This window comes from Pyrgilauda ruficollis, unplaced genomic scaffold (assembly GCF_017590135.1).
Source record: "Pyrgilauda ruficollis isolate IOZ18807 unplaced genomic scaffold, ASM1759013v1 scaffold3, whole genome shotgun sequence".
In the NCBI taxonomy this organism is placed as follows: domain Eukaryota; kingdom Metazoa; phylum Chordata; class Aves; order Passeriformes; family Passeridae; genus Pyrgilauda; species Pyrgilauda ruficollis.
In genome coordinates, this window is record NW_024524377.1 from 13,295,120 (window position 1) to 13,311,749 (window position 16,630).

Sequence of the window (16,630 nt, forward strand, 5' to 3'; positions counted from 1 at the left end):
CCGGGGGCCGCGCCGGGGGGGGCCGCCCCCTCCCACCCCCTCCCCGGCGCCCATGGAGCACCAGTCCATCATCGCCCAGGTTAGCAGGGAGGAGGGGAGCGCCCCGCTTCAGGAGAAAGGTAACGCGGCGGGGGATCTCTCCCCCTCGCCCCCTTGCTGCGCGGGAGAGGGGGAGGTCCCCGGGGGGTCGGGGGGCTGCTGGAGGAGGGTGTGATGAGCTGCGCGCCGCCCCAGCCCGCCCCCTGCATCCCGCTGCCTGGGGCCGGGGAGATGCGCTGGGGCTGTCTGCACCCGCCCGGGCCCGGGGGCCGCGGTCCGGCCCCCTCGGAGCCCGCCGGTGCCCGGGAAGGCTCGGGGCGTTGCTCGGGTTATCGGCGCTGTTTCCTCCGGAGCCGGGCGAGAGGTGCGCGCTGCGCCGGCGGGGAAACTGAGGCAGGAAGGGCGCCGAGCGCCCTGCTGCATGCCGGCGTCCCGTTCTCCGCGTCCCCTCCACCCCGCCAAGGGGGCCGGTGCTCGTCTCCCTGGCCTGGGAAGCTGCCGGGACCGGGAGGAGCAAACGTGGGAACGGGCCCCGTCCCCAGTGGGGAGCTCCGGCCCCACGGCCTCCCCACTACGGGCTCGGGGCCCTGGCCCGCCTGGAGGGGGGCACAGCCAGGGCGGGCTGCAGCCCCGGCCCGGGCTGCGGCAGGAGCCGGCCCCGGCACCGGTGGGGCCGCTGGAGGCGTCGCGCTGCCCCTGGGGCACGGGGTGGGCACGGGCAGCCCCTCTGCCTCAGTTTCCCCTCGCCCCGCCAATGGGGACTGCGGGAACGGCGCCCAGGGGCGGGCGCTTCGTCCTGATTGGCCTCTCGCCTCCGGTGCCCTCGAGTGGGCCAGTGAGACGGGGGAGTTGTCTGGAGGCGGGGAAAGGAACGGGCGTAAGCCCCGCCTCCCTCGGAGAGGCCCCGCCCCCAGGACCCCCCTGCTCCCCGAGGGGGGCTGTGCCCGGGCGGGACCGCGGGGACCGGCCCCGACCCCGACCCCGGGCTCAGCCCCGCGCCCTGCTCTGGGCTCTCCGGCCACGCAGGGGCCCACGGGGGTCACTCGTGGAGAGGGACGTGCCGGGTGAGGGGCTGTGGGTGGTCACCAAGCGCTGGTGTCAGCGGCGCTGCCCTGGCACCGCTGCTGGCAGGGCAGGAAGGCCGACCGGATGGGTGTCGGGGTCTGATAAGGGCACGGGGGCTCTGGGCAACACCCAAACATGGCTCACCTGGCCCCCAGTGCTGCGCTGGGGGTACCCTCGGGGTACCCCTCACCCCCCTTTGCCCTCCCGCAGGTACCCAGACCCCCGCCAAGAAGCCTCGAAGCCGCAGCATTCTCCAGTCCCTCTTCTGCTGCCTGTGCCGCGATGAAGGGGAGCCCTGCACTGGCACCACCGGCGCGCCGCTGCTGGTGGAGGAGAACGGGGCACTGCCCAAGGTAACCCCACAGCCCCAGCCTGGACCTGGCGGGGCTGGGCTTCCATCCCCTGTGTGTCCCGAGTGGGCAGGCCTGGGGGGTGAGCCCTGCTGATCCGTGTCCCCCTGCTGCAGGCTGCTGTCAAGCACCTGCTGCCCGAGATCAAGCCGCAGGACGCCAGCAAGCTCTGCGTGGTCATCGACCTGGATGAGACCCTGGTGCACAGCTCCTTCAAGGTGGGGGACACCCTGGCCCACCCCACACCTCTCCCCCACATGCTTCCCCCACCTGCTCTGCCATCCTTTTCCCACAAAGTGATGCCCAGCACCCAGCACAGCCTGGCTGGGTCAGCTGGGGTGTCCCCGTGAGGGGGCTGCGGGGCTGGCAGGGGTGCACAGTGAGCATAGAGTATGCAACATTTGGGCAGGGGGTGCCTGGCGTGCCCAGTGCTCATCCTGGTGTGCCCTTCCCCAGCCAGTGAACAACGCCGACTTCATCATTCCCGTGGAAATCGATGGCATCATGCACCAGGTAACAGCGGGGTGGGTGCCTGGTGGGAGGGGGGCATCATTCCACCTCCCCGAGGACCGGGAGCCATCCCAGTGCTCTGCACCGAGGGGTAATGGGAGGTACCAGGGTGCCAGCTTTGGCACGTTGCGGGGCAGAGGTGGGTGCCCCTCTCGTTGCAGGGCAGGGAGGTGAGGGGCGTCCTGGCATTGTGCCCTCCTGCAGTGGCCGGCCCCAGTTTCAAGTAATCCAGGATAGGCTGTGGTCTGGGCAGTCAGCCTGTTCTCGGTTACTTGGCTCTGGAGCTGGCCAGACGCTTCGCCCTGGACATTGCTGTGGGGCTGTGGCATCCCCCAGCCCACACGGGCAGCTCCCGTGAGGTGTGGCCAGGGAGCTGCTCGCTGGCTGGCTGTGGGGTCACAGGTGTCCCTGGGGAGGACGTGGGGGCGCTGGGTGAGCCGTGGCCGGTGCCAGCGGCGCGCTGCCCTCTGTCCGTGCCCGCAGGTGTACGTGCTCAAGCGGCCGCACGTGGACGAGTTCCTGCAGCGCATGGGCGAGCTCTTCGAGTGTGTGCTCTTCACTGCCAGCCTGGCCAAGGTGGGTGCCCCTTGCCTGCCCTGGCATCGCCCACCCCTTCCCAGACACCCCTGCAGTGGCACAGCTCCCTTGCCTGCCCACCTGCAGGCATCACTTGTCCCCTGTGTAGCCAGAGGCAGCACTGGGCGGCCTCCCTACCTGCCCCTCCAAGGCACTGGCCAGGGAAACTGAGGCACAGCGAGACCTGGCAGCAGTGGAGAGCTGGGTGCCACTGTCACTGCAGTGGGCAGGGCGGTGTGGTGTGTCATAGTGATCCCCATCCTGTGCCTGTAGTATGCAGACCCTGTGGCTGACCTGCTGGATAAATGGGGGGCTTTCCGGGCACGACTTTTCCGGGAATCCTGTGTTTTCCATCGCGGCAACTACGTGAAGGACCTGAGCCGCCTGGGCCGTGACCTGCGCCGAATCATCATCGTGGACAACTCGCCCGCATCCTACATCTTCCACCCCGATAATGCCGTACGTGCGCGCGGGGCAAGGCTGGGCGGCCTGTGGAGGTGACGTGCTGGGGCACCCTCTGTCGGCGTTGTCCCCTGTGCCACTCTGTCCCCTGTGCCACCTGCAGGTGCCGGTGGCCTCCTGGTTCGATAACATGGCGGACACAGAACTGCTGGACCTGCTGCCCTTCTTCGAGAGGCTCAGCAAGGTGGAGGACGTGTACGCAGTGCTCAAGAAGCAGCGGACTAACAGCTAATGGCCCCCCACCCTCCGGGTGCTGCCAAGGGGCTCCACCGGGGGAGCCAGGTGCCTTATTCTGGGGGAGGGAGGGTCCCGGTGTGCCCCGCATCGTCCTCCCCAGCCCCGGTGGGTGCGGGTGCCCCCCGTGCCCGCTGGTGGTGGGAGATGCGGGTGCCCCCGCCAGGAAGCTGGGTGCCCCCCTTCTCAGAGGAGGGGGGCCGTGGGTGACCCACTGCCTTGCTGTGCTGAGGACCTGTTGGGGGGTCCCATCCTCCCCCACTGTCAGCTCCTGCCCCCTTCCCCCCAACCTGTGCCCCCCTCCGAAACAGTTCTCAGGTCCTTTTCCCCTCTGTCCCCCGGTTGGGGAGGGGGGCGGGGTCAGCAGCTGCTGCTTTCCACTGCCTTTGCGAGGACTGGATCCCTGCGTCCAGACTCTGCCTGCTGGGAGGCTGGCAGCCCTTGGCCCCTGTCTGCCGAGGCTACAGGACAGGTAACACCTTGTCACCCTCCGAAAACGCAGGGACTCTTACTGGCCTTGGTGCATCGGGCTGCCACCATGCCCTTAACTCTGCCCTGGGTGCAGCTGATCACCTCGTGGGGGGCATGTCCTTGCCTCTCTTCGTGCCTGCTGCCCCCCCTGGGGCTTGTGTTTCGCAGGGGCAGCCCAGCCTCGGGGCTGAGCCCCCGGGCACAAATGCCTCCCAGTGCCTTGGGACACCGTGTCTCTGTTCCCCCTTAGCACTGCAAGGGGTGTGCCTGGGGCGGGGGGGCTCTTTACTTGCCCCCTCCAACTTCGGTTTCTTCTCATTTTGGGGGAGAGGTGGCCTCCCCCCCTCTCCAGTTACACTGTGTCACTGGGAGCCACTCTGGTCACCAACAGCAGGGTCCCCTCCCGTGGCGGGGGGGCACACCCCCACTCCATATCCATCTGCAGCTTCACCAGAGGCTGCTCATCCTGGGAGAGAGGGACCCCCATACCAGCCTTAATGTGCCCCTCCCAGCCTTGCCCCAGTCCCCCAGCTGGGAGCGGGTGGGGGACACTGCAGGCCCCCCGAAGCCTGGGGTTGCCCTGACCCCCGTGGGGTTGGACTTGTGCCAGGGTGTCCCCCAGCTTTGAGGGTCTGGGGGCTCTCAGGGAGGGTTTTTCTGGGGGCTCTGAGCTCAGCCAGGCCTTTTTTAATGTCACAATATGGACAATGCCTCATATCTTTTTAGAGGGAAAAGCAACGGTTTCCCAAAAAATCATGGGTGCCTTTTTAGCGCTGTGCCGGCGCAGGGGGCGGGGCAGTATTTGGGGGGTGGGTGTGAAGGGTTTTAGCTTTCCGGTGCTGTCCCGCCGGCTCCTGCCGGCACTGCCCTGCTCCCGGTGCTGGGGGTGAGCAGGGGTCCCCCAGCCCCCCACACCCCCTGCCCTGTGCTGGGGGCTGGTGCAGCACAGCTCCCGGATCCCTGCCAGCCCCGGGCCCCATCCTGCCCTGCCAGGAGGGTCGAACTCAGCACTTTATATTAGACAAGTCAAAGGGCGCCGGCACAGCCGCTGCCCAGCGAGTGCCTGTGGGTGCTGCGGCACCCGAGGAGTACGGCCCTGCCCTGGGCACCCTTGGGAGCGCTGGGGGATGCAGAGGCAGCGTGGGGGGCTGGGGAGGGCTGGGGTACCAGATCCAAGTGCCTTCATGTGATTAAAGCTGTCAAACCATCTTGGAAAGAGTAGTCCTGAGTGTGTGTGTGTGGGCACGGGTACGTGTCACGTGTGTGTCGCTGGTGGCTGCGCACAGTGAGGGGGACACGGAGCCCCCGGGATCCCCTGAGCCCCTGGGAGGGGGGATGCTGCAGGTCAGTGCCAGGGAAGCGCCTTTGGACTGCAGGGTTGAGGTGCCACCCCTTGCCTGGTGCCAAGGGGACACCCTCACACTGGAGGACAGCCCCTCCAGGCTGCCCTGGCACCTCCTTCCAAACTCCTTCCCCCTCCTCCTGGGAAAAGGCCCCTGGTGCCACAGGGATGGGTATCCTGCCCCTTAACAAGGAGGGGGTAAATTTACCACAAGGGCTGTGCCTTCCTCCCAGCTTTGAGGCTTCAAACGAGTTTGCTCCAGGTAAGGTGCCAGGCCTTCCCCATACACACTGGGGGGACCTGGGGGACAACTTGTGACCCCGTCCCCGGCAGTCTGCTGCCAACATGCAGGCACTGGGTTCCTGGGGGAATGTCTCTTAGCTGCCCCCCTCCCCTGTGCCCTCATTGGCCCTATGCCTCCCCTCATTAACGAAATCTCTGTCCTCCCTGATGGCTGCACTAATTACTGAGTTCATTAGTGGCCCGGCTGGGGGCCTGGAGAGGGGGTGAGCCCTCTGGGGCCGGCGAGGGGTCCCCTACCCCTGTGCCACACTGACAGACTGCCCTGGGACGCGGCCACCGAGCAGAGGGTGACAGCGGCCACCCGGGTGTTCCACCCCAGCCCAAACTCAGCCCCACTGGGGTTCTGCGCCCAGGTAAGGGTTCCACGGGGACACTCGAGTGGGGTGCAGGAGGTAGGCGCTGGGTGGCAGGGTTTGGAGGGTTTGGGGGCCAAGGGAGTGGAGGGCAGAGCAGAGCCCACCCCTGTGGCATCAGGACACCCCCCTGTTTGTGGCTGACACGCCCCCCGTTCTGGTTCAGCCTTCGTCATCACTTGGGGGATCCTTGCAGGGGGGACTGTCAGGCAGGGTTTGGGGCTCGCTGCAGCCCAGCCCAGGGTTGCAGGATGCCCGCAGTGCTTGGGGCCAGGACTGCTGGCTCAGCAGGGCAGGCAAGATACAGCTGCAGCAATCCCCAGGGCTGGGGAGGATAGAAGAGCAGGACAGGAGCCCGGGGACCTGCCTGCTGCTGACACCTGCCCCTCCCACCTTTATGGATGCCGTGGTCATTCCCTAAAACCACCGTCGGGCCTGGGAGCCCCTTCAGTCCCTTCTTCTCTCTGCCAGCATCAAGGGCATCATCAGATACCCTTGGGACTGGGTCTGGGGGCATAGGATGGGGCATAGGGCTCAGCCGTGCCACCACTTCATGTCCTGTCCTGCCCCATGTCCCACCTGTGTACCCCCTTTCCATCCCCAAAAAGACTTTGGGGCTGTGGAGACTCCCAAGGGAGGGAGGCAAAGCCAGGAGTCACCAGGGATCCGGCTTCCAGCTGGGGTGTGAAACAGCCTGGGGACAGTCCCATGGTCAGGGTGGTGCTGTGCCAGTGAGGGGGTGGGACGGTTGGGGCTCGCTGCAGCCCAGCCCAGGGACGAGAATGCCCCAGGTGCTGCATTGCTGTCACTTCATGGAACCTTTCTGGGGGAGGAGATACCAAAAAACCCCATTTCTGTGGTCTTAGTGCTCCATGTCTGGGAGGGTTTGGGGATTTTAGGGTGTGGGGAGTGAAGAACAGTGGCCATCCCCATGGCATCGAGGCACCTCTGTTTGTGGCTGATGCCCACGTGTCCTGGTCCAGCCCATTGCTATCACTTTATGGGACTTCTTGGTGGAGTGCAAAAGAAAAAAATTCAGCATGGACTCAGTACCAGGGGCCAAGAGGAGAAGAGGCCTGGGGAGGGCAGAGGAACCACCCTGGGCACAGCCAGCCCGTGGGCAGGGTGCAATAGCATCTAGGGGGGGAAACACCCCATGAGTAACGGGGCTCTTAGGTGCCACAAAGTCTTGGAGGGCTGTGGGGACCTTGACTCTGGGCTGTCCCTGCCCTTATATGGTGAGCAAAGGCTGGGACACGAGGGAACAAAGGTCTCCTGGGTGCTGGCACCTGAGCACTCCACCTAGGTACGCTCACCTGTGCACCCAGCTCTGCAGGGAAGGTGAGGAGCTGGGGCAGGGTGAGGGGACAGAGGGTGGGCATGGGGTGGGCAGCACGTCCCATGGCCACCATCACTCCTGGCATCAGGTTAGCCTGGGAATGGGCTTGGGGACCCACCTGAGCCCCACCTTGGGGCTGTGCTGCGGGGGATGCTTCCCCCTAAGTCTGAGGTGTGGGATGTGGGTGCTTGTGGGGCAGCACAGTGGGGTTTGGGTTTTGGCAGGGCTGGGAAGCAGAAACCTCCCATGTGGGCAATGCCAGCGCTCCCTGCCAGCCTCCAGCCAGGAGCACAGGGTGGCTTTGCCTGGCTCGGCCCCTCTGCCTGCTTGAGGGGAGCCCTGTCAGCCTGGCAGAGATGGCTGTGGACAACCTCGGCAGCACTGGCACTCAGCACCCCTGTGGAGCCAGGATGTGCCCTCCCTGGGGGCATGGATCGGCTGGGGGGTTTGGAGCAGGGGGCTGAAGCGGGCGGTGTGTGTGTATCCGTGTGTGTTGTGTGTGTAAGCAGTGGCCAAGCCGTGCCAGGACAAGGCTGAGCAGGGCCAGTTCCTGCTGGTCCTGGGGAGGAACAGGCCACCGTGCAGCAGTGTCACCCAGCTGCAGCTCAGGCACTGTGGGCCCTGCACTGCCCTGTCCCGTGCTTGGAGACAGGGCAGGGCACTGGGGCACTTCTGGAACGCTGCACCTTCCCAACCTGGACCCTGCTACGGACTCATTAGCTGCAGTGCCAGCCAAGCTGAGGGGATGGCAGCTCCACCTGTGTGCCACATTCCTGGTCCCACGGTGCTGGGGGTCCCCTCGCCCCGTGCAGGGCGGGTTTGCAGCGGGGCTTTCTGCGGAGCAAGCAGGGAAGCAGATGGCACAGCAGGTTGGCTGAGTCCCAGCTCTTAATGACACTGCCTGCCATTAACGAGGGTGTTGCCAATGCTGGCAGGTCCCCTCGCCGGTGGTACCTGTCACCATGGTGGAGCTCAGCGCCAAAGTCTCCAGGACACTGAACAAGACCACGCCGGGCATCCAGATATGGCGAATTGAGGTGGGAACGGGGGCACGTCATTGGGGCTGCCTTGGGGGGTCTCTGTGAGGGAGGATCCTCCCTTTGTGCCCTCTCTAGCTGGGTTTGGGGGTCTCAGTGCAGCCTCCAGGGTTAAACCCAGCAGCTCCCGGTGCTGGGGGCAGTGGGGTGCATGGGGCTGGGCTGGGGGTCTCCCCACCAGGGCTGATGTCTGCCTTCCTTCTGCAGAACATGGAGATGGTGCCGGTGCCCACCAAAAGCTACGGCAACTTCTACGAGGGGGATTGCTACGTCCTGCTGTCGGTAGGGCAGTCAGGGGACGCATAGGGAACTGGGAACGGGCTCTGCCGCGAGGGGGCCGGGTGCAGGGAGGGATGTCTGGGACCAGCGTGGCCTGGGGACACAGGGGCTCTTCTAGCGGGGACCGGTGTCCTGCAGACACGCAAGTCTGGGAGCAACTTCAGCTACGACATCCACTACTGGCTGGGCAAGGAGTCGAGCCAGGATGAGCAGGGGGCGGCCGCCATCTACACCACCCAGATGGATGATCACCTGGGCTCCGTGGCCGTGCAGCACCGCGAGGCCCAGGGACACGAGAGCGAGACCTTCCGCGCCTACTTCAAGCAGGGACTCATGTATGTCGGTCACCCCTGGGCGCCTGTTCCCATGGTGGGTGACAGTGGGGAGGGGTCCTGTGGAGACATGCCCAGGGGGATGGGGACAGCTCTGTCTCAGCGAGGTGGGGGAGGAAGAAGGAGGATCTGGAGCTGGGCTCTGTCTCTCCATTACCACGTGTGTGTATCCCGAACACCTCCCTGTGCACAGAGGTGGGAGGGATACCCCAGTGGTGTGAGGAAGGGGACCCAGGGCTGACACCATGTCTGTCCCCTCCCAGCTATAAGAAGGGTGGGGTGGCCTCAGGCATGAAGCATGCGGAGACAAACACCTACAACGTCCAGCGACTGCTGCATGTGAAGGGCAAGAAGAACGTGGTGGCAGGAGAGGTGAGTCATGGCATGTGTGGAGTCTGGATCAGGATCAGGCCAGAGCACCCCCAGACACAGCTGCCTTCAAGTAGGGCGCACAGTGGGTGTGGGATGATGCTGCCTTGCTTTGCAGCTGCTCCCCAGGAAGCCTCTCTCAGGGCAGGGAGGAGGGATATAGGCTGGAGGCCTATATTCCTGAGTGAGAGGGGCTGCAGAGCCATGGGGATCCAGGCATTCTGCTGCTGGCCACTCACCTTTCTCAATCCTGTCCTGCTGCAGGTGGAGATGAGCTGGAAAAGCTTCAACAGAGGAGATGTATTCCTGCTGGACCTGGGGCAGCTCATTGTCCAGTGGAACGGCCCTGAGAGCAACCGAAACGAGAGGCTGAGGGTATGGCCAGGGGGTCCCAAGGTCCCCTCCTGGAGGAGGGGGGGGTCATTAGCCCCCTCATCTGGGCTTATCCCTTCTCCCCTGGCTGCAGGCGATGACCCTGGCCAAGGATATCCGGGACCGGGAACGTGGGGGCCGTGCCAAGGTGGGCGTAGTGGATGGTGAGGATGAGGATGCCTCACCAGGACTCATGAAGGTCCTTAAGCACGTGCTGGGTGAGAAGAGGGACATCCAGCCCGCCATCCCTGATGACAAAGTGGACCAGAAACTCAAATCCTCCCTCAAGCTCTACCAGTGAGTTGTTGGGGGTGGGTTACGCATGGGACATTTTCCGTGATGTCAGAGGGAGCCAGCAGCCATCTCTGCTATGTCCCACAACTCCCAGCCCAATGGACAGACACCAGGAAGGCTCAAAGCTATGGCAGGGGTGGGGATAAGTCCTTTGGGTGCCATTGGAGCTAGAGGAATCCCAGCTGCCAAGAGGATTGGTACCCGATAGAGATGCTTGTGCAAGCATCACCCTTGGATGCTGTGGCAATGTGCCTCAGTGGCCCCAAAGCATCTGACACCCCTCTGTCCCTCCTTGTGGCCATGAGTGAGCTGCCTGGCAGGGCAAGCTACAGACCAGTTTGCCACCATGGCACAGCCAGAGAGCCCCTGGGTACCACCTCTGTCATCATCTGGCTGGGGAAGGGGATGGGGAGGGGACAGCCCCGCTAAACCCTACCACCCTGTAATGGGGATGGGGTTTTCCAACCCACTTCCTAAGCCTTTTTTAATCTCTTTTTCTCCTGTCAGTATCTCCAACGCCAATGGAAACCTGGTCATACAGGAGGTGGCAATTCGACCCCTAACTCAAGACATGCTCCTGCACGAGGTCTGTCGCCTGTGGGATGCTTGGGTGTGCCCAGTTTCCTTGGCAGCTTTAATCCTTCAAAAGCTGAATTTGGTGGACTTGCCTAAAGTCCTAATTTCTATTGTTGCCCCTTCTTTAAGGACTGCTACATCCTTGATCAAGGAGGTATCAAGATCTTCGTCTGGAAGGGCAAGAATGCCAACAAGGAGGAGAAGCAGCAGGCGATGAGCAGGGCGCTGGTGGGTGCTGGGTTAGGGGCTTGTTGTGCAATAGCCTGACTGTTCCCTGGGGTGCCAGGCACTCCGTGCCCACGCTCTGTGTCTGGATCCCACCAGGGCTTCATCAAAGCCAAGAACTATCCAGACAGCACCAGCGTGGAAACAGAGAATGATGGGTCCGAGTCAGCCGTCTTCAGACAGCTCTTCCAAAAATGGACTGTTCCTAACCAGACCAGTGGGTTGGGCAAGACCCACACTGTGGGCAAAGTGGGTGAGTGTTTCCTTCCAATGTGGAAGGACTTCTTGGATTGGGATGGGCAGGCTGTGGGGAGCTCCTGTGGCCCGAAGGGATTTGGCTCACCCCTCTGCCCTTCCCCACAGCCAAGGTGGAGCAGGTGAAGTTTGATGCTACCACGCTGCACGCCAAGCCCCAGATGGCTGCCCAGCAGAAGATGGTGGATGATGGATCTGGAGAAGTAGAGGTAGGGTGACCATGGAAGAATGTGGGATCCTCTCAGGTACCCCCTTTGCTACACCAGGGGATGCTGTGGGGTCCAAGGTCTGCAGAGCAGGAGGATGCACCAGCTCTGACAGCAGTATATGCCTGTCCCACCAGGTCTGGCGTGTGGAGAACAACGAGCTGGTGCCTGTAGAGAAGAAGTGGCTGGGTCATTTCTATGGCGGGGACTGCTACTTGGTGCTCTACACCTATTATGTGGGGCCCAAGGTGAACCGCATCATCTACATCTGGCAGGTGAGACCTCCAGGTCACTGCCCCGTGTGGGGGGACAGGGGTGTACCTCCCTGGACTGGGGGTGCTCTGCCCCTTGGGAGCAGCATGAGAGTTGCCTCTTCTCAAGAGGGCGAGGGGGGCTGTGGTGGGTGCTGAGCCCCCTCTGCCCTGCCCAGGGCCGCCAAGCCAGCGCAGATGAGCTGGCCGCCTCCGCCTACCAAGCCGTCGCCCTGGACCAGAAGTACAACAACGAGCCCGTGCAGATCCGCGTCACCATGGGCAAGGAGCCGGCCCATCTGATGGCCATCTTCAAGGGCAAGATGGTGGTGTATGCGGTGAGCTCAGGGACCTTGGGGCATGGGCTGGCCAGTGAGCTTGTGGCACCGGTGGTGACGTCCTGTCCCTGTCCCCCAGGGTGGCACGTCACGGGCGGGCAGCACAGAGCCCACACCCTCCACCCGGCTCTTCCAAGTGCACGGCACCAACGAGTACAACACCAAGGCCTTCGAGGTGCCTGTCCGCGCCTCCTCCCTCAACTCCAATGATGTCTTTGTGCTCAAAACCCCCAGCTGCTGCTACCTCTGGTATGGGAAGGTGAGTACTGCTGGGCACTGGCGTGGGTGCCGCCAAGACAACTGTCCCCACCTATTCCTCTTCTTTGGCCTGGACCAGTGATGGAACAGCTGTGCTTGCTTGGCAGGGCTGCAGCGGGGATGAACGTGAGATGGCCAAGACTGTGGCTGACATAATCTCCAAGATGGAGAAGCCAGTGATTGCAGAAGGACAGGAGCCACCAGAGTTCTGGCTGGCCCTGGGGGGCAAGTCCCAATATGCCAGTAACAAGAGGTACCAGTCTTGTCCCTAGCCATGCCCAGGGGTAAGATGGGCCACCAGTCCCCAGGCAGGGTGAGCCTCATTCCCATCATGTTGACCCCTCCCAGGCTGCAGGAGGAGAACCCCTCTGTGCCCCCTCGACTCTTTGAGTGTTCCAACAAGACAGGCACCTTCTTGGCCACAGAGATCATAGACTTCACCCAGGATGACCTGGAGGAGACTGATGTTTACCTACTAGACACCTGGGACCAGGTGAGCTGGGGGAGCATGGAGCGGGGAACAGACCTTTGATCCCACAAGTTGATGTTCCTGTGGTTGGAGGACCTGCATCAGCCACAGTTGGTGGGATGGGAGGCTGGAAACCTGCCTATACATGGCCCCGTGATGCTTTTTTCCAGCCTTCTTGTTCCAGAGAATGCTGAGGATGGACTCCCAGAGTCCTTCCCCCATGGACAGAGCCCATGTGCCTCAAACCATGGCCCCAGAGGGCTCCATCTCGCCCCAGTGGTGGACACAGTAACTTAATTGCAGGTTTTCTTCTGGATTGGGAAAGGCGCCAACGAGTCAGAGAAGGAGGCGGCAGCAGTGATGGCACAGGAGTACCTGCGGAGCCACCCCAGTGGCCGTGACCTTGACACCCCCATCATTGTGGTGAAGCAAGGTTATGAGCCCCCCACCTTCACCGGCTGGTTCCTGGCCTGGGACCCTCTCAACTGGGATGTGAGTCATGGGGGGGCTTTGAAAGACCAGGGAGTCCCTTTGCAGAAGGGACCAGGTGTGGGTCTGGCCCCAGGAGCATCTCCAGGGTGTGGGCAGCAGCTTGCCTGACCCCTGCGCATGCCGAGGGCTGAGCACTTTTGTCTCCTTCCCAGGACAAGAAATCCTACGAGACGCTGAGAGCTGAGCTGGGCGATGAGAGCAGCCTTGGGCAGCTCACCTCAGTAAGTGGCACAAGGAGAAAGGCAGCTGGGCTGGGTGGGGGCACAGAAAGCCCTTGCATCTCCTTGGCAGGTGACAGGAGGAGCTGCAAGGGCAGCTCCTCAGTGAGCAGACACCTGAAGCCAGCCTGGTGCCTCCATCCCTGGGCCAGGCCCTGATGTGACTCTGCACCCCCCCATTCAGGTGCTCACATCCAGGGAAGAGGTCTTCACTGCTACCACCACCCTTGTCCCCACCAAACTGGAGACCTTCCCCTTGGATGTGCTGGTGAACACCTCAGCCGAGGACCTGCCCCAGGGTGTGGATCCCAGCAGGAAGGAGGTAAGATGAGGCCAGGGGGCTGCTGGAAGGGGAGACCGGGAAAGCCCCTCCCAGTTCTTCAGCTCAGCCTCCTTTCTCTGGCCCCAGGACCACCTCTCCGATGCGGACTTCCAGGCTGTTTTTGGCATGAGCCGCTCTGCCTTCAGCAGCCTGCCCTTGTGGAAACAACAGAAGCTCAAGAAGGACAACGGACTCTTCTAGGGCAGGAGCCTGGGCACAGGAACAATCCCAGCTCTTTAGCAAATAAAATAAGTTTGAAAAATAGGGCTGTGGTCTGTCCCCTCCAACCCCAAGGCCCAGCCCCAGGTGTGGGGGTTGTTTGGTTAAGAGCTGACACACAGAGAGACACAGGTCTTGACCGGGCACCAGCAGCACAGGGGAGGACCCTCAACTCCTTTTCCCTGAGGCCTTCCTTTGTCCTTGCTGTGCTCAGAGGTGATGCACAGGCTGGGCATGCTCGGGGAGCCAGGACTCTCCCATCCGGGCACCTGCAGCTCCGGGCTAAAGGTCCAGTGTGCAGCTGGAGCCACTCCCTGCCTTATCACTTGAACTGCAGTAAATACGTGTGGTACCAAAGGTAAATGAGGAGACACTGTGCCTGTGGGGACAGACACCAAGGATCGCTTGTCCTTGGACCCAGGAGGGGAGGAGGGCTTGTCCCTTCTACTTGGGCTCTACAGGGATGCTGAGAGGCACTGAGGTGTCCCCCATGGGGACATATCTCTCTCAGGGGAGCCAGGAGGACACGTGCTGAGGGGCACTGAACACACACAGGATGTCCCCAGGCAACCGAGCAAAGTCCCAATGCAAAAGGGGAGGTGGAGGTGCAGTGCCCATCAAGAGCCAGCAGAAATAAGATTCCAAATCAATAGAGGGTTAATAAAGAGGTTTTAATTTCACAAAAATCTATCTACACATCATTTAAAAACGGGCAGGGGGAACCCAAGAGCAAAAACTGTAAAGAATAGAGAGGAACAGGTCTGCTAAAACACAGAGAAAAGCACTGCTTCACATCAGCAGTGTAAAGAACCAGAAAGTCAGGGTGCAGAAGCCAGTGGGAGGCAAGGCTGGAGTCTGGCAGCAAACCACATGGACAGTAGCTGCCAGGGGTCCTGCACCCCTTTTTCTCTCTTTGGCGGGCAATTACAGGGATAATTAGCTCCATTAAAACAAAGCAGATGAGTTATTCCCAGCCCCACGATGTTCCCCACCTGCCTCCTCGTTCAGGGCGAACTGAAGCAGGAAGTGCTGAGCTGGCAATCAGCCCCTCCTCGGATGCAGGATGGGCAGGAAGATGCAGGGGTGATCTTATCTGTGCTGCACTGAGCAGGGGGAAGGCCAGGCCGAGGCCACAGGTGCTGCAGAGCTCCGCGCTCTCCTCCCGTCAGTCCCACGCTGCTGCTCCAGCTAGGAACACAGTCCTTGCTTTGCAAAGGCTCTTTGTGCAGCCCTGCTGGCCAGGGCTCCCCAGGGACCCGCACACAAGCTCCAGCTCAGTGACACGAAAGCTCTCAGATCAGGGGTGTAAATCAAGAGCAAATTATTGCAGTCAGACAACGAAGTGACAAAAGGAACAGAGGGATGGGAGTTCCTTGAGTTTCTGTGCTGAATCACACTTGTACTAAACTAGGTTGATTCAGAAGTGGGTAAATGTTTAACTGAGGAAGAGCTAGTACATGTTCAGGGCCCACAACTAAGCTTCACCTACCTATACCCAAGGATAGGTATCCCACGTGGAAGGGCCAACCTTACTGAATTTGCTGCTGCAACAGCGTGAGCAGTGGGAATGGCACAACTGGTGGGCAGCACATCTCTTGAGAATTACACACCTGTCATCCTCCCCCCTGCTCTTGGGCAGGGAAAAAGCTGGCTTCTGCAAGGAAGGGGCTCTGTGGACACTCCTGCCCGGGTGAAGGTGCAACTGAGCTGCCATATGCCAAACAAAAAAGCTTAAATTATAGTATATGTCTGCAAATTCTTAATGACTAGAATAACAAGCAAGAACTTTTCATAACACAAGGAACACTGTTTTCAAGCACCAGCTTTTTCACCTTGATCCAAACAAAACTGGTTTTAAACAAAAGTTACTGCACTGAAAAATCAGGCTATGTTTGCTTTTATTATAAATTAACTGGAGTGCAGCGCCTTAAAAACAACCTTGCCACCCAAAAAAGCAGAGCTGACTTCTGATACTACAGGAATACCAGTTATTTACAGCACAAGCATAGGATGTGCTTGGGGAAAACAGGTTTGCCCTCTGGACGGAGCAGTCCATCACATTCGCGGGGCGATCAGTTCAAAGGACAACTCCCATGCCACCACCTCTTCCCGTCGCCCAGAATTCACCCAAAATTAGTACTGACAATAGAAAAGTATAATGCTTTGTAATAAATTAACACACACCCCCCTCGGGCTGCATCTCACCAGATCAACACTCTGGCATGTCTGCAAGCAAGCCTTTGCTGCTGGCTCAGAGACCAGGAAGATGCCACCGTGACCAGGGCCCCCGGGCTTGTCCCACCTGGGACTGGGAGGGAGGTCAGTCTTCACCACACCAGGGTCCCCCAAGTGCTCGGGGTGAGGAGGACACCGACGCTGTCACTTGCTGCTGCTGCTCTGCACAAGTGGGAAGAGGCCCCTGAGGGCAGTGACACACCCTGCCAGGATAAACTCCCGTGTGGAAGTGCCTGTGAAAGGTGCCTGCTATCTCCTAAATCGATGGTTTGTCTGCTTTGCTGCAGCCAATTTATTCCTGAGAAACTCCTAATGATAGTTTAAAAAACTCAGAAACTATCTCAATGGCAAAAAAGGTGATTTTCTTCCTTTTTTTTCCTTAAAGAAGGCTTTCATCTCTAAAACTCAGGCTGCAAAAATCAGAACTAGAGGCCAAAACAAGAGCAACTACTCTGCTTCCAGCAACAACTTCTTTGAAATGCGTAAATGTCAGTGAAAGGAAACATCTGCCCCTGCTTAATTAGTGCAAAGGTGCTGAAAAAAATGAACTTAATAGGCTTCTCCCCCCACTGCTGAAACAAGCTATAAAGGAGCATCATGCTTCTAAAGCCAGCAGATAGCATCGCTTCTTCCTAACCATGTTCTGTTAGTGCCGAGCAAGGGCCTTCTGAAAGCTTTCCACCTGGTGAATTTCACAGTTTGAGCACTCTTGCACTCCTCAAAGAGGAGAATGGAGACATGGCTGCAGAACAAAGCCTTTTACCCTGGGGTAACACAAGACCATGGCAAGAGCACAGTTCAACCACAGGGCAGTTCAAGTGCCAGGTGCTGCACAGGAT

The 16,630-nt window shown here is 60.9% G+C and overlaps 2 protein-coding genes across 3 annotated transcripts in view; both read left to right on the plus strand.

Annotated features, from left to right (window-relative positions):
* CTDSP1 (CTD small phosphatase 1) overlaps window positions 1-4,923 on the plus strand; it is a 5,362-nt gene extending 439 nt beyond the window's left edge. Inside the window, exons 1-7 of one of the 2 annotated variants that reach the window (XM_041473379.1) lie at window positions 7-119; window positions 1,315-1,457; window positions 1,571-1,672; window positions 1,911-1,967; window positions 2,448-2,540; window positions 2,814-2,999; window positions 3,106-4,923. In XM_041473379.1, the coding sequence (XP_041329313.1) occupies window positions 53-119; window positions 1,315-1,457; window positions 1,571-1,672; window positions 1,911-1,967; window positions 2,448-2,540; window positions 2,814-2,999; window positions 3,106-3,234 (777 nt within the window). In that variant the 5' untranslated portion in view covers window positions 7-52 and the 3' untranslated portion in view covers window positions 3,235-4,923. Of the gene's footprint in view, window positions 1-6; window positions 120-1,314; window positions 1,458-1,570; window positions 1,673-1,910; window positions 1,968-2,447; window positions 2,541-2,813; window positions 3,000-3,105 lie in introns of those variants that run through there. The other variant, XM_041473380.1, reaches the window with a different exon arrangement.
* A 3,068-nt stretch (window positions 4,924-7,991) lies between these two features.
* VIL1 (villin 1) lies at window positions 7,992-13,597 on the plus strand. Its single transcript, XM_041473101.1, has 19 exons — window positions 7,992-8,081; window positions 8,289-8,363; window positions 8,499-8,695; window positions 8,956-9,064; window positions 9,326-9,436; window positions 9,528-9,730; window positions 10,235-10,313; window positions 10,433-10,531; window positions 10,628-10,781; window positions 10,892-10,992; window positions 11,127-11,264; window positions 11,420-11,578; window positions 11,658-11,837; window positions 11,944-12,089; window positions 12,185-12,329; window positions 12,609-12,797; window positions 12,950-13,018; window positions 13,200-13,337; window positions 13,425-13,597. Exons 1-19 carry the CDS (start codon window positions 8,007-8,009, stop codon window positions 13,536-13,538), a joined length of 2,481 nt encoding a protein of 826 aa, XP_041329035.1. The 5' UTR covers window positions 7,992-8,006; the 3' UTR covers window positions 13,539-13,597.
* The last annotated feature ends 3,033 nt before the right edge of the window (window positions 13,598-16,630 follow it).

Coding starts and splice junctions, on each gene's coding strand:
- VIL1 (XM_041473101.1), top strand. CDS start 8,007: ATGGTGGAGCTCAGCGCCAAAGTCTCCAGGACACTGAACAAGACCACG. Junction 9,731..10,234: donor TCCTCCCTCAAGCTCTACCA/GTGAGTTGTTGG, acceptor TTCTCCTGTCAG/TATCTCCAACGCCAATGGAA. Junction 11,579..11,657: donor GCAAGATGGTGGTGTATGCG/GTGAGCTCAGGG, acceptor CCTGTCCCCCAG/GGTGGCACGTCACGGGCGGG.